This window comes from Drosophila tropicalis, unplaced genomic scaffold (genome assembly GCF_018151085.1).
Source record: "Drosophila tropicalis isolate 14030-0801.00 unplaced genomic scaffold, ASM1815108v1 contig_878, whole genome shotgun sequence".
NCBI classification, from domain to species: Eukaryota; Metazoa; Arthropoda; class Insecta; order Diptera; family Drosophilidae; genus Drosophila; species Drosophila tropicalis.
The window spans coordinates 2,621,841-2,649,830 of NW_027173374.1; the positions used below are offsets into that span (position 1 = coordinate 2,621,841).

General features: G+C 40.5%; 1 protein-coding gene across 2 annotated transcripts in view; it reads right to left on the reverse strand.

The window, feature by feature from the left end:
• grn (GATA binding protein grain) overlaps nucleotides 1-26,841 on the reverse strand; it is a 38,518-nt gene extending 11,677 nt beyond the window's left edge. The window contains exons 1-5 of one of the 2 annotated variants that reach the window (XM_068300329.1): nucleotides 26,545-26,841; nucleotides 24,173-24,755; nucleotides 11,090-11,376; nucleotides 10,147-10,990; nucleotides 3,472-3,617 (exon numbers count right to left, since the gene is read on the reverse strand). In XM_068300329.1, coding sequence (XP_068156430.1) covers nucleotides 3,472-3,617; nucleotides 10,147-10,990; nucleotides 11,090-11,376; nucleotides 24,173-24,488 — 1,593 coding nt within the window. In that variant the 5' untranslated portion in view covers nucleotides 24,489-24,755; nucleotides 26,545-26,841. The remainder of the gene's footprint in view (nucleotides 1-3,471; nucleotides 3,618-10,146; nucleotides 10,991-11,089; nucleotides 11,377-24,172; nucleotides 24,756-26,544) is intronic. The other variant, XM_068300330.1, reaches the window with a different exon arrangement.
• Between the last annotated feature and the right edge of the window lie 1,149 nt (nucleotides 26,842-27,990).

The window sequence follows — 27,990 nt, forward strand, 5'->3', positions numbered from 1 at the left end:
AGAAAAATATATACTAAAAGCAGGTTCGTCAGCAGGAGCCTGCTGCTTTTGTTGGCCTCTCCCTACCAACCTCTCATCCGATTTCCTTCAAGTGCATTTTAATAACATTAGCCCCCACTTAACGAGATTCTAGCGCCCCAAAAATAAAAATAAAATCGCAAAAAACGACAACAATAATCAGAGAACCGCTTTACCTTGCAATAAAGTGGACGATTTTATACCCTTTGCAAGTTGGTTTAAACAAATGGTTTTAAAAAACAGAAGTATTACAATTTACAATTAATTAGAGCTGTTATCGAGGGCAATTTTGTTGATCATAATAAGAAATACATATTTTGTCTCTGAATGACAATTTGAGTGGAAAGGACGATCAACTTTGAAACTTGTATTTCATTGATTTAAAAAAAAGTTAAGAATATATTTATTTGACTTATAAAATGGATGCTAAAATCAATTATCTCTTTATTGCAAAGGGTATAGAAATTTAGAACAGAGTAACAGCAAACGAGCCGAGTCGGGACGGTAAACAGAAAAAAAGTGATCGTAGCCTTAATGCGTTCGATTGCGTATACGCCCAGTTGGCTGTGGAGATGACGACGAAACATTGGAACGTGCATTGAACTTTTACTTTGCCCTTCTTCTGCTTGCTCATTCTGTTTTGCTTTGCTTTAGTTTACTTTGATTTGCTCTTATGCCTTTTTATCGATCGTCTGTCTCTCCTTTCAGATCCACAGTCCTGCTCTGCTCTGCCCTGCCCTGCCCTTTTGCATTAAATTTGTGTTCGATAACAAAAAAAAAAAAAAAAAAAGAGTTTTTCCCACGCCCCAAAAACAAAACCAAAAAAAAGGATTGAATGAGTAAAAGTTCAATTTCTATAAAACATATGGCCCACAGAATGTGTTAATTAGTTTTCGATAACAAAACAGACAGACAGAAAGAGACACAGATACTGTCTGGCCGTAATAGACAGAGAGAGATGGAAAGAGAGAGAAAAAACAAAACTTATTGAGTCAGTTAATGTCAAATATTGGTACGGCCCAGTGGGTTGTCTACGCCCAAAAACGTTTTCTATGCCCCTGCTGAGTGTTGAAACCAGAAATTTAACGACAATTTAAATGACAACGCAGCGCGCAGGCAGCAGGCGGGTTCGTTTAAGCTGTTTGCGTTGAAATATGCCTTTTGTTTAATAATTAATTGATACTTTTCGAACATTTAAATTTCAAATAAATGCATTTATAAATGCTTGTGTCAAGTGTTGATGGGTATATTGTTACCAGCAACAGCCAACAACAATTCTAAATTGGCATTTGCCGCCTGCAGCATGCAAATGTGAAAAAAAACATTAAAAAAATGTAATAATAATAAGTAAAGAAAATATAAATAATTTTGCTGACGTTGCCGCCGTTTTGTTCAATTTATTGTGTGAAAATTCGCATAAATTAAATGCAGCAACGGCAACTGAGGCATAAATATTATGCAAAATGCTGGCAAGCAACAAGAGCCAAACCCCCCTCTTCGCTCCATCACCCCGATAGAGTTAACATATGCTGATTATATAAGTCACGATCTCGGCCAGAACTAAGATGAGCTGCGACTGCCTCTTGGCTGTGATTGACCTTCTGGATTTAACATGGTTTTACAATTAGCCATAGTTTTGTGAGTTGGCTTCGAATTTTTTTGTGACAAATCCCTCAAATCCAAGGCTAGTTTTGGCTTTATAATTAAATGCAATTATTGAAACGCCAGCGGCTTGCTTAGCCAACAAAGGAGAACAGGCCAACAACGACGAAACATATGTAAGCCAGCCATCCAACCAGCTAGTAAGCCAACCAGCCAAAAGGCAAAAAGGCAGTTGTGCCTGGCTAAAATACATAAATTAAAAATTTGCATTGTTCTGTTTCGACCAGGCCAACAAAGAATGTTTTGTTGTATGTATGCATGGTGTGTGTGTGTGTGTGTGTATACATTTTTTTTTTGCTCTTCTCCCCCCCCGCGTAAAATCCAACTGTTTCAAGAGTAACGACTTGTTGACTGTTTTCATACAATTCGGAAATTTAATTAAAGGCGGCCCCCAAAGCAGACAATGAGATTTCTTATGGCCAAACAGAGCTGCAGGGGCAGGTGCAGCATCTGCTGCTGCGGCTCGTATGCAAAACTCTTGACCCTCAGAGAGATCAATACAATTGCCACCCAAAGCGTTCGGTTCCCCAAATCGAATGCGAAAAATGAAAACAATTGAATTGCATTTCAAGTGCCGCAAGGACATTGATGTTGATGGGCTGCATCCTGTTCGAGCAAGAGGCCTCCTCTTGCCACCCTTCATCCCATCCCCGCCATCGTTTCTGTTTTGGCCCATAAGTCAGCTGAGTGTCACATAAATTTTAATTTGTTTGCATATTTTGTCAACGAAACAAAATCAACAAACACTTTTTAACAGTCAGGGCTCCAGCTGTGAATTTCTTGGGAATTCCCTTACGGGCCACGTCAGACGCAAGAAAGCAGAGACAATATAACACAGAGAAAAAAAAGAGATGCAAAGGATGGCAGAGGAGAAGAGTGGGACTCCAATAATGGTTTATTTATGTTAATGTTATGCAATCAAAATGCATACGATTTAAATGCCAATAAAAAATCAACGCCAAGGCTCAAGAAGATCATGAGTTTAACAGTTGTTTTTTATGCATGTTTAATAGACTAATTTTTTTGTTTTTTGAGTCTTTTTTTCCCTTGTTTTTATACCCCGTGATTACAAGCAACAGAAAAGGGTATGATGAGTCTGCGTTCTGAGTGAATCGTTTCCCACTCGAGGGAAAAAGATAAGTTAGGAACATTATACATGGCTAAATTATGATTTTATCTAATGGGTATCTTAGGATCGTCACCTTTAATTCCATTTACGAGATTCTTGATGTTCGCTGTGTTTTGTCATCTCTTTCTTGGCTTCAGAGTTTGTGTCTTAAGTCTTTCGTGGTAGTAGCTGGCGCCAAGGTAGAAAATCTACTGGACATGGGGGACAGCGTTACATATATTTTCATAGTTTGTTGCTGTTGATGATCATGCTCGATAAGACCCACACACACAAACACACACACACACACACACACTTATCGATAGGCTGTTGTGTTGGCTGCTGTCTGATTATGTTTTTAGTGCTATAAGTGATAATGATGATGCACCCCGATGATTATCAATTTAAGCTAAAGCATTTTTCTCAGCCAGTTTTGCTGGCAATCAAGACGAACAAGAAATGTTGATATTGTCTGTTTGTTTGTGTTTTTTTTTTTATACATTTGTATCTTCTGGGAATTATATTATGACATTTGAGAACTTTCACGCTGGTTTTTATGGTCTTTGGCGACACAAAATGCCCTTAAAGATTGATGCTCATTCTTTTATTTTTCATATTTTACGGAATTGCTTCTTGTTCTTAATCAGTTATTAGTGAATCAGTTGGTTGTTTTTTGCACTTACCAGTCTTCGCTTTGGCTTAATCAGTGGTCGATTCTGACCGTTCATTTTGTAGTATAAGCCACAGGCATTGCATAGATAATGCCCAGTACCATCGCGCCGCCATAATGGCGTTGAGGTGGCACCACAATTCACGCACTCGCGACCCTCTGAAATGGCAAGAAAGAGACAAAACAGGAGAGAATAAGAAAAATGTGGAAGAAATTCTTTGATATATTTGCAACAAGCAAAACAGAAAACACCAACAACAGCAACAACAACAACAACAAATAGCAACAACAAAGGGCAACATTTTTCAGCTGTTTCTCAGTCATTTTTTCTCGTTTTTCTGTAGTTTTTTTTTTGTGTTTTGTGTTTTTGGGTTGCTTGGCAAACGCATGGAAGCGGAAATGATGGATTCGCTGAGGTCTCTCTCACTCTCTCATCCTTAGATATTTGCCTCTCATTCTATCTCTCTCGTTTGCTGACTTTACACATTTTAATTAAGCAGCAACAGCGACGCCAACGCCGACGCAGTTCACATCGTCATCGTCATCATCAGTGGCGTCGTCGTCGTTCTAGTGACTGCAGTTGGCTGGCCTGGCTACTTCTCCCCTAACCTGGCCAAAAGACTAACCCTAACCCTCGACATCCATACACAAACTTACTACTAACTGTGGTAACTGTAAGGCAACCTCATTTGAATAAGTTTAGGCATAATTTGTAAGCAAAGTTGTCTTCAAAATGAAGTTGCAAATGTTATGCGTTATTAACGTTCCGCATATTACGTGCACACTGTACAGTTGTCTGTGTCGGTTATATTTTTCTTCTTTTTTTGGCCTTCTTTCGTTTAATGACGCCACTAAATGGGCTTCATTATATTCCGTTTTCTGTTTGCTCTGTTTTAAATACCCAGCAATCACTTTCCTAGGGTATATATGGATATCTAGGTCTTGTTGATGTCTTTCTATGAAAAATCTGCATATTTCTATTGTTAAATTTAAATTTTGATATATATTAAACTACCTATTTAACATTATCACATTGATTTAAGCTTGTGTTTGTTTGTATTTAGGATAATGACAGATTCTACTCTTTAGTGGGTATATTTTGGTCGGCTTAGTAATTTGGTTTTTAAATTCTTTTTCATAAATTTTTTTTTGAAATTGAAATTTAGTCATAAAAACTAAACTACAATATATACACCCGCCGCAGCCGCCTCCTAAACATAAAAACTTAAACATTAACAAACACAAAAAAGCAAATGAAAGATTTAACGCTACTTTTTGGGTTTTTGTATTCCAATTTTTTTTTGCCGTTGTTTCTGTTTTCATAATTAATTAAGCCCGACTTTTTACATGGCCACATGAGCATAACTTTTTATTGAATATTAGCCACAGGGCGCACCCAGTTAAACAGTAGGGAGGAGTGGGGGTGGGCATATCTCCCATTAAGTGCGTTGCCTGCCCAAGTGCCATTAGGGGACACATTCTATTTGGTTTTACCTCCGCTTCTGGGTTTTGGTTTTGATGACAGAATTTTAGTTTTCTTTTGGGCTCACGTGATTTGCTCACACGTGTGTCGTCCTTCGGCATTGGCATGCCAAACATTTTGTTTTTGAGCTTTCAAAGAAATTAAATTAAACGTTCTGCGTGTTGTTGCCCATCATCAGCAGCGGGTGGTCAGAGACTTATGCCCCCCACGCCATAGTAGAATTGTCCACCACTGTCAACCACTGTGTGCCAGAGGCGAGCGTTAAATAAACAGTTCATTTGTTTCCATTTAAACGCAAGTTTTGCCTGTTTTTTTGTTTGGTTTTAGTACTTGCTGGCAACTTTTTTAATTGCCGCACATTTGGTTGCCGTTGGGTGTGTATTTTTTATTTTGTTTGCCTCTTAAAAATACAAAAAGCAACGAGAAGAATAAATAAATAAATATAAAAGCCGAAAACGCCTTTGGCCAAATTGCCGCCAATCAAAGAGGCAACACCCACTGAATTAAAATTGCATAAATTACAAAGAAGTTTTACGAATTCTCATCTCTCTTTAAAGGAAATCAAGCCAAAATGAGCTAAAGTCATGTTAAAAATACTTTTTATAAATATCAACATTCTCACGTTAAATTGTGACTCAGTTAAAGTAACAATCAGGCACACAGAAGTGTAAAGTAATAAGGTCTAGCAATAACTTCAAAATTTTGGGCCTCCTTTTTCTTGGAGGGTGACTATGAATGAACTAAGTCGATAATATTCATGGTAATTAGTCTAATCTAAGTTAACTTTCTAATTTTGATTATTTGTTTAATGTTTATCTAAAGAATAACAAAGATTACCATCTCTTATTACTTGTTCTGGCGGATTTAACTGTTTGCCATTTCAGTTTTCTTTTCAATGACTGTATAATCAACACATTCAAGAAAAGGCAAACAGAAGCCGTTGAGAATTGAATAACTTTATGCATTTATTAGTTGTCATAAAGCAGAGCGGATAACCTAAAGTGGGTAGAAGTACCCACAAACATATGTATGTATATGTGCATGTGTGTGTGTAGTTGAGTTGAATTGGTTTGTTTTAGCATAAAAGGGCTGAAGTGGACGGCTTTTTAAGCACTTACTCTCAGAGCTCCTTTTACTAAATCGTATACCATTTGGCCACCATCTTGACCAGCGTATATTAAGCCATAAAGTGTGGATGCCTTGGCTATTGTTGTTGCTATTGTTGCTCTTTCTAGCGCAATTCCAACGAAGTTGAATCAACTGAATAGTTTGGTGGGGGGGGGATTTAGAATTGGTGTTAGAGGTTGAGGTTGACATTGACTCTCCAATCCACATACAACTCGGCAGTTAATAAATCAAATGTGTTAATGATGTTTTTACCTTACGTGCCCACTTCTGGGACAACCAGGCAAAAAGGCAAAACGATGGCGACAACAGCAACAACAACAACAACAACAACAGTGGCTCGAAATTGAAAGCCAACTTTGGCATAGGCGCACGCGCACAGTCTCTCTCACATATGCATGTATTGTGTTTCCCTGTCTATGTAGCTCTTTCTGTCTTTTTGTTTAACTACATTTTTATTTGATTTTTCTTTCTTTTTTTTGTTTTTTTGTTTTTAGGCTGCTGCGATCCTCTTTTTATTTTGTTTTGTTTTCTGTGTGTTTTATGGCCATTAAAGCATTTGTTTTTGTTGCTCTGCGGTGGCAACTTCGTGGCCAAGCCAAGCCAGGCCCCTAAGTTCTGCATTCTCTAACTCTACCTCTCTTTCTTATATATCTCTCCCTCTCCCTTTCTCTCTCTCGCTATATCTATGACAGTTTTTCTTTTAACCATTTTCCACACAACACGTAGCAGGTTGGCCTATGATTTAGTAGCGTGTTTTATTAACTGTTATGGTCCCCTCTCCTGGACCACATCCCAATCTCATTCCCAATCATCCATCCATCCATCCACAGTCCAGCATTGCGTTGTAATTTCTTGGAAATTTGTGCACACTTTGGTATTCCGTTTTCGTGTGCTCTTCTTATTTTTGGGTCTGTTTTACGGTGTGACATTGTCTGGAAATTGAAACCGAAACTGAGCTCAAACTGAACTGAACTGAACTGAAACTGATGCTGAACCTGTTTTTTAGGGCCTGATTTGGCATCGTTGTTGGTCTGCTGGCTGTCTCCGTAGTCAGAGTTTGAATTTGAGTCTTGGTCTTGGTCTTCGTCTGGGGGGTTTAAAGGTCTAACTAACTGTTTGCTGGCTTGATTTGACATTTGGCGTCAGTGGCCCATAATTGTCTAGAATTTATTGGTTGTACCTTTTTTCTTGTTAATTTGTGTATTATATGTGGGAAGCTGTTGTTGATCCTGAGAGAGCTGCTAGCTGCTGCTGGCTCTCTCATGACAGTTTTGTTCTGTGTATTTTTAATTAGTTGCTGTTTTCTTTTCTTGTTTAGATTAATATACAATTTATGATGGGTTAAAAGACTTGACTAGATCGATATATAGAGATACATAGATAGATAGATAGATATAGATTTAGATATGTTTTTAGATAGAAGACAATTATTACTGGTGAACAAGACAAAAGACACATGTGGATGTGTGAGTAAATAGTTATTGTTTTTCAAAATTATTGATTTTTGGTGTTTGTTTTTTCTTTTGGAAATGAAAATGTTAAAATAATGAGACAAAACCATACATTATACAGTGTGTATGTATATATACACATACGGAAAGAAAAAAAACAGAAAGGCATAAAATGAAATAAAGAAGAAAAGTATGCGCCTAGTATGAATAATTGACACGCCAAAAGGCACCCAAGGAATTGCCTCTTCGGGGAATGGGATCCTTCCTCCTTTGCCCTCTACTTCCTCCTTTGCCCTCTACACATTCATTGGCTTGCATGCCAGAAATAAACAGCAAGCGCCTCATTTTAGGGCCACAGCTGTCAAAGCGTGGACAAAGGAACAATGGGTGCACCAACCCAGGCCAACGAGTCAACCATCCACAGCCAAGAAGAAGCTCATCCCAGATCATTCCTTTAATGCTTAACTTAAGGTTAAAGCTCTGATTGAGTGAATTGAAGTGAAGTGAGGAGAGTATAAAAAGGAAACATTGGAACGTAGCTGACCGACCACATATACCCATATCAATTACTTAAAGCTCATTCACAACATTTTTTATTTTCACCTGACAAAACCCCAAATGGCATCCAATCAATTCAGCAACAACAGAGACAGCAACACAAGAGGCAAGAGGCAAGGAGCTGGAGAATGAGAGACGGGAGCCAAGATGTTGGATTCAAGTTGGGAGTATTGGTAGGACGACACGGTGGCAACCAAGCAAAAGGCATACAACACATGTTCTTGCGCCCGAAAAAAACAAAAACTTATCGCAAGCCGATGCGATAAACGATAAATAAATACAAGAAGATGCGACACACAACGAGCAACGAGAAGGTAGACACAGTTCCCTTTCCCCTGATCCTCCTTCTGCCTTCCACATCTCAAGATGATATGAAAAAGTAAAAAAAAGGTTCACAAAACATTTTGTCAGGGCTTCCTCATTTGTTGCTGCTGCTGCTGCTACGACTGTTATATAGTCATGATTATATTATTTTACACGTATGTATGTATGTATGTATCTACATCTGTACATGTTCAGAGACTAGTATATACATATAACTATTTGCATTGTGGGTGCAGCAGCAGCTTCAGAGATTTTTGATGAAAAAAAAAAAAAATAGTTAGGTGCGCTGACAGTGCTGTAACTTGTAACTTGTAAACAATTGCAAAAGTGCAAAAGTGCAAATGTTGTTGCCTAGCCACACCAGACAGTGCATACACGATAAAGGGGACATTCAAATTGAATAGAGACATACCCTATAAAAGCTAATGTGTTTTAAGCTAAACTCTTTTCCCCATCAATAATTTCAACCAAATTCTTAACGATTGCTTTAGATGTATTAAAGTTATGAAGAATTGTTGTTTCAAGGGGTAACTAAAAGTCGTTAGTTTTTGGCTTGGCTTTGGAGTTGGCCAGCTGGTTTGTTGCTTTTGCCGGTGCGACCCTCACGCAGCGCCAAAGTTGCGACTATAAAGATGTCGTTGTTGCTGTTGTGGCTTGATGTTGAGCCAACAACCCAAGGAAAAACGCAGTGCAAAGCAGGTGCAGCGTCAAACTTCCGCAGCAACGACGATGATGACGTAGTCGACGACGACAACGATGAGAAGAAGAAGGTAGAGCAGGAGGACGGCAGCAGCAGCAAAAGCAGCAACATGAAGTAATTAACAACTACAACATAAAAACAACAACCGCAACCACCACAATAACAACATCAGTAACAACAACAACAGCAACAATAACAAGTCAAAGCGTTGACAATAGCATTGAAGTTGCAATTTTGCCTGCGCCGTTGTTGTTGCTGTTGCTGCTTCTTCATGGTCTCCTTCATTGTTTTCTTCTTTGGTTGCCGCTACAGCACTGATTTCATGGTGAACGAATATACACGGCGTATACGCATTGCTCGGGCAGCAGGTTAGCAGAGGGTTAGCGGGCAAGGAGATGCCGAATCTCACTCTCTTTTTATGCATACATTACAACAGCCAAAGGCAAAGGCAGGAAACATGCTCAAGTGGCGGGAATTTCTGTGTGGTTGCAGTTGACGAGTCGATGGTGGTGGTGAATGGGGCATTCGGTGGTGCTGGTAACGGTGGCAGTGGCGGTGGTGGCACATGTCAAGTATGTGGATAATTCTTGAGCGAAAATATTTTGCGCTTCCCATGTCAATGTGAGAGCGTGTGAACCAATTAATTAACCCATTATTTTATTTTGTCAAAAATGAGAACTGGAAACAACATAAAACTAGAAATGAACTACAAACTAAACACACTAAACTAAGTAAATTAAATAACTAAAATCCAAAACAATAGCAAACGAAACAAGAAAAAAATTTTAAAAAGTAATTTAACAGAGACCAACAGTTTTTTAAGAAAGGACGTCAGTCTCATGGGACGTCACTCTCCTCTCAAAAATTTGTTGGCCTCTGTTAATTCGAATGTCAACAGCTTTGTTTAGCGATACAACACTGATTATATTCCATTCGATTCGATTTGATTCGATTAGATTAGATTGAATTGTATTGTATTGGATTGTTTAAACGTATCTATTCACCCACACCATTTTGATCTTTTGGAACTTTTGTCTTGCTTACCAGCACTTGTCCGGGGTTTCGTTCGCACGGGTTTGACATCAAGACCACCAGCAACACTGCTGCCGCTGCCAGATTTGCCATCGGAATTACCACTGCAACCGCCCAGGCCAGCCATGCCGCCAAGGCTACCAATGCCTCCGCTAAGGCCGCTGCCACCGCCGCCGCCACTGCCACCGCCACCGAGCATGCCACTTGAGTTTGAGGAGGACTGATGATGGCTACCACTGTGACTGCTGTGATGGTGATGATGATGATGGTGATGGGCCGCCGCCGCTGCCGCTGCACCCATGCTATGCCGCACAGCGGCCGCTGCCACCGAGGAACTTTGAAACATATTGGCCGCTGCCACAGCCGCCTGATGATGTGCGGCCGCATGGTGATAGGAGGCATAACTGCTGCTATCATAACCGCTGCCGTTTCCTGCATTATTCGCCGCATAGTGGGCCTGAGCCGTGCCATCGAACAGGCCATTCGAGGTGGCCGATGCTGAGCCGGAGGTGGATGCGGAGGCGGAGGAGGCATTGCTGTTTGTGTTTGGTTGTTGCTGCTGCTGCTGTTGTTGTTGCTGTTGCTGCTGCTGCTGCTGGCTGGCAGTGTTGTTGTTGCTGCTGTTGCTGGTGGCTGTGTTGTTGGAGCTAGGATTATTGTTGGTATTCTGGTTTGTCGTACCTTCGCGCTGCTTTGGCGTTGATGTTTGATTGGGTCCGCTGGATGTGTGGGCCGAAGAGGTTGAGCTGCCTCCCACCCCGTTTTGTATTGAGGGTTTGATATCCAGCGCACAACTGGCGTCTGTTAGTGAGGTAGAGCCTGTGGCCTGTTGATGCATAAAGGCGTTCATTACCGCCTGAAACGAAATATAAGGATAAAATACTGTTAAGTGAACCATTCTCCAACTCTCTCTATCTCAATGTCTCTCTTGGTTGGTTCTTCTCTTTCTGCTTACCTGATATTCCGATGGACCGGTTTGTACTGAATCTGGCGTTGAATCCTTTGGCGGTGTCGGTGGGAATGGAAACGAATGCTGGCCCGCCGCTGTTGTCTGATGACTCTGGCCCACCTGGCCCAATTTGTGCTCCACCTGCGGCTCCTGCGGGCAGGCAAATTGACCCATGCTCCAGGCGCTGGCGGGTGCAAACGATTTATGCTCACTGGTTAGCCATGGACTAAGCGGTGTATGAAAGTGAGGTCGGCACACTTGGGGCGTGGCATGTGAGGAGGGCATGCGGGATGCTATATAGATAGAGAGAGAAAAAAAACATACAAATACAGTTTTCCATATGAAATCACCGAAAAATCAAAAAAAAAAGGAGAAATAATCAACTTAAATGCTACATTAAATCAATTATGGCTAAAATTTATAACGAAGATTAACTGACTAAACCGCCAACCAGAAGCGATAAAAAATTCATAATAAATGACGATGTTGTTCTTACTTTTCGCCTCTTACTCTGCTGCTGCTGCTGTTGCTGCTGCCTATACATATTTTTTGGTTGTGTTTTTGTTTTTCTGTTGTTGCCGCAAATTTGCTAAGCAAAAAGCAGAACACAGCAAAAGCCAAGGCGGAAAAGCTGCGGCGTTATAATTTATGAAACACCCGGGTAAGGCACTGGACAAGCAAAAATTCAATGCTTGCGGCCTTTAAGCAGACTCTTTGCATATGGCCAAAAAGGCGAAAGGGGCGCGTGAGAGGTATAGACTTGGTCTGTGGACTTCTGCATTGTCATAAATTGTTTAATTTGTATCATAAACAATCGCGTTAAACTTTTGTCCCAAAGCTAAAAAAGATCGATCAACGCGCTTGGCTCAGCTGCAGAGCAGCTCGATCTCCCCCTGATCGAGGCTCCGTTTTGGCTTTGTCTCTTGCAAATTTTGTCTATCCCTGGAACTGGTTGGCTGGCTGGCTCCTTGGTTGGTTGGTTGGTCAGTTGGTTGCTTGGTTTTGGGCTTCAAAGTGTAGCCTAAATGTCTGGCAGTGTATAATTTAGCGGACACCAAGTGAGATTTATGTGCGCCAATGCTGCCGATGCACCGATTCATCCAACAATCGACCGATCGGCCTATCCTTTCTGAGCGCGAGGGGTGTTGCAATTGTTTGAGGCGCACTTATTCTCTTATTATTATCATTAATATTGCAGCTCCTACGGAGAGTAAGACCTTTGGGGCTTGTTTGTATGTGAAATTATTTTTGATTATGCATCAGCAGCAGCACCAGCACCAGCATGAGCCATGTTGCTTGTGGAAGCAACAGTAGGTCACTTTTAGTTCCTTGTATGAGCGATGGACAGAGATGGATTAGCCCGGACAACGCAACAATCAAAAAGAAGCCAACTTTGATCCATTAAAAAGGTTTAATGCTGAATTTTGAATGCTCTCAAGAAATAGGAGTAGGTCGATTGATTTGATTGTTTCACCTACTAGATATTGAATGTCTCTTTCTAACAATTGCCTTTCCAATTGTAATTTCTGATGTAACAAAGTGATTATTTAGCATGGGAGTAAAGAGTAAGGGTATCCCAGGCAGTTGCTTTATCAATTCAAGCAGACAAACCATCAATCCATGCTTTAATCAATGGACTTGTTCTACCACGAAACGGAACACGATGACTACCTTCGATAATATCCATTTGATTATCCTAATAACAGTGGTTTAGTGGTGATATTATATGTACGTGTGCCTGATTATAGAAATTATCTACAGCAGCAGCGGCAACAACAACAACAACAGTCAGTGGCAGTTGCAGTTGTTGCTGAACTAAAGCTAAGGTTGGATGGATCTCTTGTCATGTTCACCTTTATTCCCATGTCTGTTTCCCCATTCATCTACTACCTACGAATCCTACTTGTTGTTGTTGTTGTTGTTGCGTCTCCATCTCACAATCAATCAAAATGCAGTTCGATGATTCTCTCCCTACGTTTTGTTTGCAAACTTCACACTTTTGCGCCCCAATCAAAGAGCGATACGGATAGAAACAATTGCCCAAGAAGAACGCGGGACCACAGCTCGATTACAGCTACGTGCCCCCCAAAACAAAATAATAATATTGTATAAAAACCAAAAGGCAAACCGAAAAAGAATCGAACATAACAAATATGTGGCAAGAAGATCTTTAATATGAAGTCGTCATCGGTCTCTGTATAATTTCGGGACAAACCACTGGGAAATAATCATATTGGACATGGTAAATTATATAGTTGCGAACCACCGATCGATGAGTGGGGCAAGCAATATCAGCCGAAGGAGTGAGAGAGAGAGGGAGGGAGAGAGGGAGGGAGAGAGATGGTGTTGGAGATAACTTGATGCTGTTAAGCAACAAAGCAAAAAAAAAAACCATGAGTCACTCTTAAATGTTTGTTAGCCGAGGCTGTTGGCATCTTCTGTTTGTTTTTACTTATTTAATTTAAAAGAGAAAAAAAGAAGCAAATACAAAATACAATTCGCTAATAAATCAAGCTGAGTACAGCAATTAAAGTTGCAAAAACAACAACAAAGGAACGACATTTTCTTGTTGTTGTTGCTGCTGCTGCTGCTGCTGTTATTGTCGGTATGCAAAGCTCGTGCTAGTGAAAAGCCTGGCCTGTCTGTTGCCCTTGGTCGTCCCCAAAGCCAAAAAGCCAAAGCAAAGCTGACACGTTCTATACAACAACAGCTAAAATGAAAATCTTTTTTGTTGTTGTAGCGCAAAAAAGCCAAAAACAAAAAAAGGAACAACATACGAAACAACATTTTGAAGTTTTTGGCCCGAGCTTGATTTCTTCAAACTGACAGATCAAAGCCACAAAAGCCGCACTCTCTATACACACATACATACACATATATACTTTATCCATGTATATGTATACATACGTACGTATATTTAAGTACAAACTTCAAGCTTAGCTTGGACATTTCCATGGCATTTTAAAAGCGTTTGACAGCCGCTCAACGCTCTCGCTCTCGACTGACTGTCCATCGACAGTCCCCTCCAAAAAAGAGAAGAAAAAATACTCGGGGAATCCAATCTTAAAGCGCCTTTTAATTGCAGTCAATGACAGAGACGACGACGATGACTACAACGACGACGTGAATGACATAATTAATTGTATGATCAGGAATCGGTGCACTTAACTAGACGTGTTAGACATTTGAAGATGACAGGCCATCATGAATTTGGCTTACGGCTAGAGGCCACGTACATTAGAGGTGAAATCTTTCTCTGAACAAGTGATACAATTTCAATTAGCAAAATGCAATGGGCAGCTGTTAACCAGTTGAAATAGTTGAATAGTATCTTCCTCCTCTCTAACAGCAATTCCATCCCATTCCATTCAGTAGACACTCTTCAGCACATTATCGACGAGATCATCTCATTTGAATGGACAACAAAAGAGAAAACCTCAGTGACACACACAAAACACACACACACACACACACAGTCGCTGCTGCTACAGTTGCCCAAATGCACACAAAAGCGTTAACATCTTGATAAGGATATTGCTATACTGGGCCAAAAAGGATTGCCAGCTCTTTGGTAAATTAAATTCACACCAATGCATGAAGGATTAGGGGTGAGAGTTGGACCAGACCCGACCGAGAGATGGAGATAGAAGAGGCTGAGAGACTGAAGCTTTATCAATTGACAAAAATCAAATCGGTAAATGAGTAAAACGAGACGACAACAACGAGTGAGTGAGTGGTAGGAATCAAGGAAATGTAACGTATGTGACGCGTCTGTCAGTCAGTTAGTTGATTAGTGGATTTTCAGCTGCTTCCTGGTGGTTGTATTTCTTGCTCCTGTTTCTGGCATTAAGCAACAATCAATCATACAAAGTCTTTTGAGTTTTGAGGAAGTCAAGGGGGACTCCTTACCTTATTTTACCTTACCTTACCTTACCAACTCTACTGCTGACCCCTCAAGGCGCTGGCTTAATTTATAACCTGAGTTACCCTCAAGAAAGGACCTGCTCTTATAGTCTTAAGGACTTTTCACCTGCTCACATCGAATGAGACACACACACACATGCGAAATTGTAGGCGCGTGGCTCCAAAATGCGGTCAAGTGTCTTACGCTTACACCTGCCCCAAAATAAAATGAAAAATGAAAACGAAGAAATAACGAAAACATTTTTAAAATGCACCCAGCAATGGGCAATAAACTATAACGGATTCCAGTTTTGAGAGCCACCAGCAACCACCACCAACACCAGCCCAGCAGGTAGGTCAGTTTCAATGAAAAAGACACCTTGAGATAGTCGCTGCTGCCGCTGCTGCTGCTGAAGCTAAACCGGAGACGTCGTCGTAGTAGTTCGCTTAAGTTTTTCTCTCTACTCTCTGGGCTGCTTAGCATTTTGCGCGCTTGTTTGTTTTAATTATTTCTTTGCTTTTCCATTCCATATTGCAGTTGCGTGACTGACTGACGGACGGATGGACTAGCTTACTAACTGACAGACGGCCGAACGGACGGACTGACTGTATTTTTTGGAGTGACTGACAGGCAGGCTGACTGACTGCATTATTAAGCGCAAACTGCGCTGCCTCTTCCATCTATATTATTAACACTTTATTTGTGGCTAGCTGCTATTGCACCCCACTCCACTCCTCTTCCTGCCCCGTGGCATATATGTATGTATGTATGTACATAGCTACTGCTCCAGTTGCATGCCAGCTTATCATTAGTCATAAGTTGTCAATTGTATTTATGATAATGCATTTAATAACTCAAGTAGCAGCCGCTGTGGCAGCAGCATAAACAGCAGCTATGCAACAATGTTGCACAACATGTTGCCCCAAAACCCCCTCATCCTCTTACCCTAGCAAGTAAAAATTCTTGTGCTATTAATTGGTTTTCAATTCCATTCAAATTGCTTTATTATTGGGCAATTATAAAGTTACTATTCAGCAATATTGTGATAAGCCACACACACACACACAACACACAAAGGGTTAAGAAATTGTTTAAATTCTAAACATTTAAAGTGACTACTTAAGCTATATCTCCTAGATGATATATTCGCTATCGTTTTTGGGCTATCGAAACTTCTTTTATATATAAAATTCTTAACAATGTCAAAGTATGGCTTGTCTTTGAAATCTCTTTTTTTTATGGCTAGTCACCAAATTTTTGTTGTTGTATTTTTTGCTTGTCGTCTTGTCTAAATTATGGCCAAAGAGACAATGCGGGTTTCCTCTGGTGGAGTCACCTTACTGCTCCCCTTTGCCCGCCATGTACTCCCAACTAGCACTCCTCCTCTTACACTTAGTTAACAAGCATATTTAGCTTAACGTGTGAATTACGTGGCCTGGGCCTGGGCAACTTTTGCATACGTGCAGCAATGTTGCCAACAAAAACATGTTGACATCAACAAGCAGTGCAACAGCAACAGCAGCAGCCACAGCAGCAACCGCACTAAGCCTGACTAAATATGGTAAAGGGGTTTTTAGCAGGCGGGGGCCAAGGAGTAAGTGTGTGTGTGTGTAAGAGAGAGAGAGAGTTTGAAATGCGCCATTTTTGTGGCCATTTGTTTGCGTTTGCTGCACCATTTTCTTGCAACTTTTTTTCCGTATGTTGCTGCTGGTGGTGGGTGCTGCTGCTGTTGCTGCGGAAAGCCGGAGAGAGAAAGAAAAAAATGTTAATAATGCGGCTGCATTTGCCATAGCAGTTGGCATTTTGTAACAAAGGCGCGTGCATTGAACTGCAACTGCAACTTGGACTCAAATGTTGATCCTTTTAACTGGTTTTTTCTTTCAGTTTAGGTTAGGTGTTTTTTCATTTTTTTTTCTCAGTTTGTGCAAAGTGGCACGCTAGCATAATAAATTTATGCAAATGCTAGGAACAAGATTGAACGTCACTCAGTCAGTCAGTCAGTCACTGTCAGTTGACAGTTGCGAGTTGCAGTTGCTGCTGCTGCTGCTGTTACTGTTGCAGTTGGTGGCCTTTTTAAAGGCATGGCTAATGAGCAGACACCCAAACTGCTGGCCAAGAGGACAACTCGCTGGCTAGAGCGGTGCCAGGCAACAAATGCCTTCAGGCGCACTTATGACAGTTCGAAGCGTCAGCAAAATCATTAAAATTGACAAGTTTTTATATGACAAACACCAAATTTGGTAAGCCACCAAGTGAAGAACGCAACGTTTGAAGTGTAGTTGCTCATTCTTGGCTTGTTCTTGGCTTTGACAAGTTTTAGTTGTTGGTGTTGTTGTTGCTGGGGGACCACCATCAGGCAGGCGCTGCCTTCACATGTCATAAATAAGAACGCGTTGACATTTATCACAACAAAGGGCCAAAGACAAAAGGCTTCCACCCAAAAAGAAACATCGAAACCTAAAAGAAAAACGTTGCATAAATTCATAAGCTTTGAGCTTGAGAAATTCAATTGATCGTCGTTGCTGTTGTTGTTTTTGTTGTTGTCGGTGGCGGTGGCAACCGTTGCTGCTGCTGCTGCTGTCCACTCTTTCGCATATTCGCATATTAATAAAATATTTTATTAAACACACGCGCCGCCAACAAAAGATGAGGCCAAAAGGGATGCCAGCCACTAAAATTATGCTAAACAGTTTTCGGTTCTGGCCAAAAAAGGTTGCAAAACGAAAATCGTGCTTTTGGCCTGCAAGTCAGTGGCGGATCTCTCAAAGATTTCAATCTGCACGAAAAGGGATTTGTTTTGAAATTCAAAAAATAGCCCAAGTAAAATGTTTTTCAAATGAAAACTAGCTTTCAGATTTTCTCGAGTGACAAATATTTAGGCTTCTAAATGCTAATATTTCGAATTAATCTTTTGTACTTAGAATTGCTTTTTAATAAAATATCGTCAGGGTATTCGAAACACTCTTTATTTCCCCATTGGCCATCGCCTGTGGCTCTTTACCTCGAGTCTTGTTCTTGACTGCTGCATGCAACAAATTTTTGGCGGCGTCTCTTGCGACACACTCATATGACATATTTGTGAAAGAACAAACAAGCCAGAAAGCAGATTTCTTCTTGTTGTTATTTTTCATTTTTTATTGCTGCATTGTCTACACACACACATACGCACACCCGCAAACATATCTTAGAGGCAGAGAAAAGTTTTTTTTTGGCCAAGTCGAAAACTGGTTTCATGTTTTCGTTGTTTTAAAGTTTGTGTTTTTGTTTTAACAAATTTGGTTGTTCATCAATGTGAACATTGATAAATGTTAATTAAAGAGGCATCATTTGTTCTGTGTTTTAGTTTTAAACTATTACAGGTGGTCCCCTCCTCTCGCTTCTTTTTGGAGTCGAATTCTTGGTAAGATTGTTCTAATTTGATAGTTTTTGTGTGGCGATTCTAGGAAAAGCCATTAAATAAGTACAATGACTTTTTGCTAGACTTAAGCCGTGGGGGAGAATGGTTAACTGATTAATAAGCCCATTGGCCGTTGATTTGGTTTAAAGATCAGATTAAAGGCAATGTCGCAAAAGTCATTTGTAAACCTGACACTGCACACGGTAGAGACACATTTAGAAGACACAAGCATAGAGAGGGATAGAGACACATAGACAGGAGGCGCGCACACAATGGCCAAAAACACGAGTGCACAAATGTATTAGCAACAATTTATCAGACAACAACAACAACAACAGCCACACAAAATGTGGCTGAAAGTCGTAGTTTGGGAGCTGGGAGTTGAGAGTTGCAAGTCTTTGCCATTGCTAGCAATTTTGCCGGCAAAGACAGCGGGGGCAGCTGCCAAACAATGCCGCTAATATTCAATATTGTAATTGCATTCACAAATCGTGCAGCCAGAGCCAAAAGAGGAGACTGCCTGGCAGCAATGTTGGTTTGGCGGTTGCTGTTGCTGTTGCTGCTGCCGTGTTGCCAAGTAAAATTAATGAATGCTGCCATATTGCGCTTTATGCAGAAGTTGCATATTGACCGCTCGCTGTGTTAGACAAATCACAACAGCAACATAAGCAATAACAACAGCAGTAACAACGACAACACCAACAACAACAGCAACATGTTGCTGCCGTGCTGTATGCGTAAGCGTGTGCTTGTGTTTGGTTTGTTTTCTGTTGTCCTTGATTGTGCTTGCTGCCGTTCATATAAATTGCCAGCATAGTGAATTTTGATTTAACAAATTAATAATACAGACAGTAGCAGTAGCAACAGAATTATTGATGATGCACACATCAAGCTCTCATCTGTATCTACACATATACATAAGTATTTATATACATATAAGAGTACAAGTTCCTGGAAATCACTGCTTGACAAATGACAGGCAAACCAGGGAGCAGCCATTCAGGCAGGCAGCCAGGCTGGCGGGATCCTATATAGACTTCCGGCCCAGTTCAAGAGAAAACAAGCTAGCCATACATACATTCGCCAGTACACAAATGTCGGCATTGGCTCAAAGGAGCGGAGACTGTGTTTAGCGGCCATCTTGGCCAGATTGACGACGACAACATAGTGATAGTGATTGAAGGACAGCTGTTCACACTAGCCCAACTAGAATGTCAAATTAGAATGCGAAACGTGTTGGCAATAGTGGCATGAAGAGAACGAAATGAAACTCTGTGGACTCGGTGGACAATGGACAAAAGGCGGCACCTTTGGCTCCTAGTAGCTCCCTCCAAAACGAAGCTAAGGCCGAAGCCGAAAGCTTTTCAAGGCATGCAAAGTGCCAGCTATGTAAAGTCAGATACCGAGTAAAACTGTTGCTGCAGTGCAAATTAATTGAAGCATCGCCAGCAATGTCAATGGACAGCAGCAACATCATCACGTGTTGCATGTTGCATTTTGGCGTAGGCAGAGTGGCAGTTTGGTTTTGCACATTCTAATAATTATGTCATTTAATTAAGCAAAGACAGTTTGTGTTCTCTCGTCGCTTTTGTCCCGGAGGGGTTTGCCAAGACTAATTAAAAGATCGCTGCAACAACAGCAACATGTGCAACTGCAGCATACAACGCGGGCGGCAGTTGCCATCTCCATGAATGACCGGCCACTGTCAATGCAAATAACAATAAATATTGCTTCAACTTTGCCGCACTTCTCACTGACTGCACTCACTATGAAGAAGAGCTTCATCATACGATATAAAGAATGCTTCCAAGAATTTGGGTCATAATTAATGTGGCATGATTTCAAAAGGCGTAATGGAGAAGCCAGGCGAGGGTCTATTAATAACGAATGCTAAATATCAAGCAATTGACAAATAATAGTTGTAGAAAGAAGTTTTCATATATTTAGGGAAATTGAAACTTTTTCCGTTTTTATTTATTTTTTTTCAATGGAAAATGTCACTTGCCTTAAAGTTGTTTATAATGGTTTAAACATGCAGTTTAATGGCACATCAATCATACGCAGCGGTGGCCCAGCTGTTCAATTGTAATACCATAATTCATTTTTATAGGCCATCCACACACACACGCAGACACACTCACACACAGAGACATAAAGGCGAATATACACTTAACAAACTCAACAATTCGCTGAAAACTTGCGCACCGGGATTAAGATTTGCAGCCGAGATTCCGTTGCCAATTCCTGGGCACGCTATGGGCCAAGCCTAGTGTGCTAGCAGTCAGTAAATTACAACAACTATTACATATATAAAGAGAGAAGGAGATAGAGAGAGAGAGAGACAAGTCCCGAGTCCAGTTGACTGCAGACCCCACCACTTTATAGAGCCTATGTCTTTTGTGTTATGTTGACTGTGTTGTAATTTCTTGGAAATTTAAGTTTTATGCGCTTTCTGGCCTGGCCACAATGAAATTTATGAGTTGCAAGCGCTGCAAGTGCAACACCTGGTAGCTGGCAGCAGCAACCACAACAACTAGCCAGCCAACAGCAGGAGCTCGCTTCAACAGGAGCACCAGCAGCAGCAGAGACTTTACTCGGATGATATTCTCTTTACTATAGTCTAAATCAGAGTTAACTCTAAGCCTGAGAATAAGACTGAAGCCTCTGAATAGGCCCGCATTTCATTTGATATCCTTTGTGACTTTGCCACTGTGCGTGACATTTGCGTTAAGTGCACCCTCTCCCCATAATGAGCGAGATAGACATAGTGCAAGTGAAAGAGGGACAGAGGCAGAATTGTGTGGGAACATTTCTGTCAAGTCCCAAAGAGATACAATAATATATATATATAGATGAGGCGCAGTCTGGGCAGGAGGCAAGAACTTTTCATTTGTCAGATTTTGTTCAACGAGATAAGCCCGAAAACTTTTGCCAACAACAAATGAAAATGCACACAAGACACTCACACACACACACACACACACACTGCATACATCTATGAATTTAAACCCAAAAAAAAAAAAAATAAAAATAAAAATATATACTGTCAAAAAGGCGGGCAAGTTGTTTGTTGGCCAGTTTCTTCTATCTCTCTTTCATTTATTTAAAAATCATTGTACCTAAGTGCGAGTGGAATAGCTATAGTTTCATCTACATACATATATACATATGTATATAGATTACAGTTAGTTCGTCGTGACATATTTGCCTTGCATTCGAATAAAATTAAATGCTTAAATTGCTTTGGGGTAATTAAAAATTTATTTAATGCCTTTAGCAAATCCGAACTGCTGATACTCTAATAAAAACTAAAATATCTCCTTAAAATAATCGAAATCTGAGTCAAATAAATTCTGAAATTAGAGTAAAAACTTGAGAAAAAATGTCTGAAAAAAAGGTGCAACCAAAATTCACAAATGCCCTCAAATAAGAAACATATAAATACATATGTACATATATACAAAATTATATATATACATATGTATGTGTATGTGTTGTATCTTTTATTTATATATTGTATGTATAAAAAGTCATGGGGCAGAGACAAAAGTTATTGCCAAATTTTCGGCATGTTTGCTTTTGAAATTTAAATTTCACATTTGTTGTTCATTCGTTGTTGTTGTTGTCGGATTTTTTTTTTCTCGTGCTTTTTTTATATTTTGTTTTGGTTTTTTATGGCTTTAGATATCATAAAAATCTCTGAGCAAGCAAGTTGGCTATATATGTACATACATACATATGTATATAGTTTGGAATCCATGTCTGCTTGTTGCCTGTTTGTCTGAATCCCAGTTGGTTATTGCCCCAGTTGCTTAATTTGCCACTAATAACAGCAACTAAAGTCAACTGAACTTATAATGACAACTAAATTGAGTTTTTGACAACGTTTAGCCTTTTGCTTTTTGGATCTCTTCTCTTTAAAGCCACCTACTATGCTCCTCCCCCTCTACTGTCCACCGCATCGTCGAATTTGACATATGCAGACTAATGAATTTTAAAATCAACGCTCACCACAGGTGCCCCACTGGTTAGGCTGGGATGCTGCTGCGCTGCTCCGCCAAGTTAAAGCCCAAAAGATACAACCGCAGACCAGCCGACAAACTGTCTGTCAAAGTTACAAAAAGATGAGGAGAGAAACAACAGCAGCAGCAGCAGGAGAGGAGAGTAAAGAAGGCATAAAGCGGGATTTGAATGCGAGAGTTTTGAGTGCATGAATGAATTACAGCGGTTCGATCGATGGAGAAGGCATGAAATCAAATCAAGCATCAATAAAGTCGGCATATGAATAACATGAATTAAACATAAATGCAAAAGAAAACCAAAAAGCACAGACAGACAAACAGACAGAGAGAAAGAAAAAAGAAGGAGCAGCAGCAGCAGCAGCAGCTTCCAAGCTGATTGATCACTTGCAGTGGCTCCCGCTCCCCCTCTCAATCTGAGACTCTCTTTACTCTTTGACATTCCACAAGATCAAGGAATCGGAATACACAGGAGAATGTGTTGGAGGTGGTGGAGGGGAGAGTGTGTGTATAGAAATTGTAAATTAAAATTTCGCACACTGAAAGAGCAGGAAATAAATTCAACGCCAGTCAGTCAGTTAGTCGGTGAGCCACCAGCCACCGCATTGATGCATGTCACGTTGGGGTGTTCGTTGCGTTTTTACGTGGAACTGTCAAAATGCAAGAGCCCAAAGTCAGCCAGACAGAGCAGAAGTAGCAGCAGCGGCAACAATGGCATTGCAATGCTAAGTGCCAAGTGAAAATGGTTTGGTTTTGGTTTTTTGGGTTTGGGTTTTTTGGGGGAGTTAACTGTCAAAAGTGACAGCAAAGTCCCCGAGTCGAGAATAAGAGAGTTGGAATCGGCATCACCATCGGAACGGTGGCACCCACTTTTTCTTCAAATTGAAAATTAACTTAGCGGAACTCTACGAAATTTTCGCTTTTTTTTCTCATTTTTATTTTGGGTATTTTCTTGTTCCGAATTCGTTGGAGGCGGCGTGTGAACCACGAAAGAAAATGATGTCGTCTGCCATTTGGTCTGTTTATTACTTCCAGAGTCTGATACTAATGAGCATGAATAATTTGTCGGAGGTTTATTTTCATTTTTTCACTTGGCCTAGAGAACAAATTTCAGGCAATTAGAAAACATGACCAGAGAGACTCGCGGAGAGTTAAGTAAGCTAAAAATGTGAATACATAATGAGTAGGAATACAAAGAGTTCTCAGACTGTTAAATAAGACACCTTTAAAGAATATAAAGACATTTCAATTTTGATTGCTTAAAGTTAGAAGGAAAATCTATTTATTGGCTTTTGGAGAACTTTCTTTAGGAAGATTTATAGCGGTTCCGATTCCGGAGAGGATTAAATATCTGTTCCATTCTCCTGCTACACTTGCCTAGACGAATTTCCTCCATATTCTTTTCTTGCTGTCTTCTTTGGGCTTGTTACAATCTTAGAATCGCCGCCCCATTATAACTTTAATAGCCGCCCTGGCCAACAGGAAACGCTCACTCAGTAACATAAAAAAGGCGCGAAGCAATCGATTTGTGGGCCGGATTGCCACCCCCAAAATGTGCTGTTGCCTTCACCCTTACAAACACACATACATATGTATATCCACAACAAATACACATTCATTAAAAACGCATTAGAAATGACATTAGAACAATTGTAGCCATCGTTCTACCCACTAGCTAGAGCCCCGCCCCGAACCGTTCCGTCTGGATAGTAAAATTACTTAAACTAAAACATAAATCCCGATAGAAGGTAGCAAAATATTGTACTCACTGTGCTGATGATAGCTTGGATAATATCTGCGATGATGGCCATTGCTTTCCAGGGCATAGAATGCACTCATATCGCTAGTATCCAGTCCTAGGCCGGCGCCTCCAGCACCTCCACCAAGGCCAGTGCCGCCCACACTGCTGCCTGCTGATGAGGCGCCGCTGGAAAGGCTGTGATGACTGTGGGCCAAACTGCTACCGGCACTGCCCAGGCCATTGGATTGATGTGGTGATCCACCGCCGCCGCCGCCGCCTCCTCCTAAGCGCGGACTATCATACCAGCTGCGTGCGGCAGCCTCCGCAGTTGAGGTCATATCCATTTCGAGTATAATTTTGAATGTTTTTGTTTAGCACGGGTTTAGACAGAAATCCAATATGTGGAGAATTCTCTCCCGATCTACCTCTCACACTATCTTGTTCGCTTGCTCCCTCTCTCTCTCTCTCTATCTATCTTCTTCGCGCTCCTGCTCTATCTCTTTCTTTAGTTGATTTTGAATTGGTTGGTAGATAATATTTGATAAGGAGGAAAACTCGGTATTCAACACATTTTCTTTTCGCGCCTTCCGAGTTTTCGAATATCACACACTCTGAAAATTGGAAATAATTTTGTTTTTTGTTTTGTTGGGTTTATGTTATTTACTCTTCAATTTCTCTGCTCCGGTGGCAATTGATAAGATTTTAACGGTAGCCGGTCATTGAGACGTTATCAAAAAATTTCAAACACTTCTCCCTCATCACGTTATCTGGGCATTACATTCAATGTTCTTTCATTTCTTTTTTTATAGCCCCAAAGTACGCTCCAATATGTATAAATGTATGTATGTAGGTATTCCATCCAATAAACGAGTGTACAGTTGGTACACACGAAAGGTTGATTTACGATTGTCCGGTAGTCCATATTGAGGAGCCGAAAGTTCAGATTATAATTTTTGGTCGTTGGTATTTATATGGTTTAGCCACATGGAAGTGTGGGAACTGCCAAAACACATACTTAGAATTTTCCAGTATTTTGATTGATGAGAGAAAAAAAAAGGCTAGGCAATGACATGCCACAAGGTGCACGCATCGGATTCTCTTTGCCCCGGGGGATCTAATAAACATGTCTAAAGAAATTGCATTGTTCTCTTTGTCACTCGGTTTACATGGCAGTTGCAATAAACCCAAAACAATGTCTCATGACAAAGGATATACGGAGCCTAACGATTCTTCTGTGGGCTGTCAGAGACGGCGCTAGGATGCTTCTATTTTTGCTTTGCAACTGCGTGGGATCTATAGCAAGTATGCCGCTTGATTGTCTTTGTATGTGTGTGGGCTGCATGTCTCTGTTTTCTTCTCTGACTCGGAAACTGACTTTGACTTGGTTGTGGCAGCAATTAGAGGCAAAGACATGCGGTTTATCCAACTATTGCATGACGTATTGTTTGTGTGTACAAAATTATCGGAAAAATACCATCTCCATTCTCTATTTATTTATTTAGACAGGTAGCAACATTTTCAAGTTTTTTGTATTTTGGTGAAAGAACGAGGCCTTATCAGACATAGATAGTAGGGAATGTATGGTGTTTTATAGCATATATGTAGGTATATATATATCTATCTATGTATGCATTGCACTCGTTGATTTCGATTTTTCAAAGATTATTATCATCAACTGTTCTGTTCGTATACTTTTTCTTGTGTGCTTCTTGTGTTTGCATTGCTTTGTTTGCTTTGGCCCCAAAAATAAGCAGAAAACAAAAAATTATTAACAATAATAGGAAGCAGTCAAGCAACACCAATGCGACTAACCGCCTGCCAGCCCCGTTTCTACTGCCCCTTCCAGTCAATAGTCCATCGTACTCCAAGAAGTGATGACTATCGGGCAATTGACAATTGCGCTACAAAAACTGATAAGATGTGACTTTCTCTCTCTGTTTCAGCCACATAATTTGTTCCCAACTTCGTCTTCTTCAAATTCTTTGATATTTGTTCTGGGTTTGTTTAAGGTTATAGAGAGCCCATAAATTTCAGAACCCAAAAACTCAATCAATTTATCTATCTATGGCAGCGATAACTGCCTGCAATTGACTTTTGTAGAAAAAACACTTTTCATTAAAATGTCTTCAAATTGTTTTTGTTTTCATTTTGGGTTTTTTTTTTTTTTGGTTTTTTGGTAATATTGATAGCAATAAAATGATAAGCATAGTGCCAGATTTTTGTTGAGTTGTGTCAGCCTGATAACGATGATGACGACGACGACGATGAGCGAGAGTGCTGACAAATTGTTGATGATGATGGGCTCCGATCAATTGAAATCTTATAAATTGCCAACTTTTTATGGCTAAGGATTTGAACTTTTGTTTTCAATTAACTTGATAGATGGAATATTTTTCTTACATTTATTTTTGCACACTTTTATTCTTAGTCACACTGTGAGTGGCCTCTATTTGGCCAATTTGTTTGTGTTATTTTGATATTTATCATACGCACTGTGGGGTGGAGAAGATTTCTTTTGAATTTGCTTTGAACGCGCGTTGAATTTTTGCCGACGCGATTTGAGCTTTATGGTAAATTGTTGTTATTATGCACGGAATAAACGGTACCGCTGCTGCTGCTGCTGGTGGTGCCGACGTAAACGACGAAAAACGTAACGGGGCGACGTAGACAACGATAACACGCTTGCAAACACGTCAACGGTCGCAGACCAACTGAACAGGCACGAGCTGAAAACAGGAAAGACAAGCGACTGTTCCGTCAGCGGCACACACACTCACACACCCCTATAGAGAGAGAGATGGAGAGCGAGAGAGTGAACGAGTGAGTGAGTGAGAGAGGAAGAGTTGACTTGCTTGTCTGTTGGCGAGGGCTGGGCTTTGGCACATACAAGATGGTCGCATTGAATGGCTTTGATTTCGTGTATTGAAAAGAGATGGCCATAGAATGTCAGGATACTAAAAGCAATATGCTTGTCACTCTTTGGCCAACAGAAGCGGGGCGTGTTTTTTTTGGCCTTTTGTGTGTGTGTGCGTGTGTTATGTTTGTTGTGCAGGTAAACCGGTTCGTCGTGGCGTTGCAGTTGCATGTTGTTCGTTGTTCGTCGTCATGCTCGAGTGCATCGTTCAATAATCTCTCTGTGGCACGCCTCTCTGCACTTGGCATGACCAAACCAACACAAACACACATACATACAGATGCTCCCAGATATATGTATGTATGTGTGTGTGCGAATATTTGATTGTAGTACTGTGTGCCCGGCTGTCAAACAGTGACAACAATCATCGATCGTTCCGTTTGTGATTATGTGGTTTATTTATGGGCTTTAACATGTGTGCAGATTTGTCTGCCGATTTTTGAGTTATAGTTGTCTGTGCCAGAGCGAGAGAGAATGCGTAAGAGATAGAAATATGTAGAGGGAGAGGGATAGAACAAACTAAATTTGCATAAATTAGCAGCTGGAAATTAAGCAAACAACAAAATTATGCTTCATATTTATTCATACAATTTGCAACACGAGCAAGACATAATCATAACACGTTGTTTTTGTTTCTGGTTCTGTTTTTTGTTTTAGTTTCTTTTTTTTTTTTTTTTTGGCCTGCGGGCCAACTTTTTCTTCTTCTCCATTTCTCAGGAAGCAGCCGTCGCAGCATCTTTTGCTGAGCGAGGGACCCAAAAACTATCTAGATACAAATTATTAATATTGAGCTCATATTTTTTCGTGGCAAGTCGCTACATCTGCTGCCTCTACACACACACAAACACATATGTATAGGGAAAAAAACTTATGGCTATGGGAAGCAAAACTTTTCGGGGTCCCCGCATTGATTTTCGTTCTAAAGAAAACAA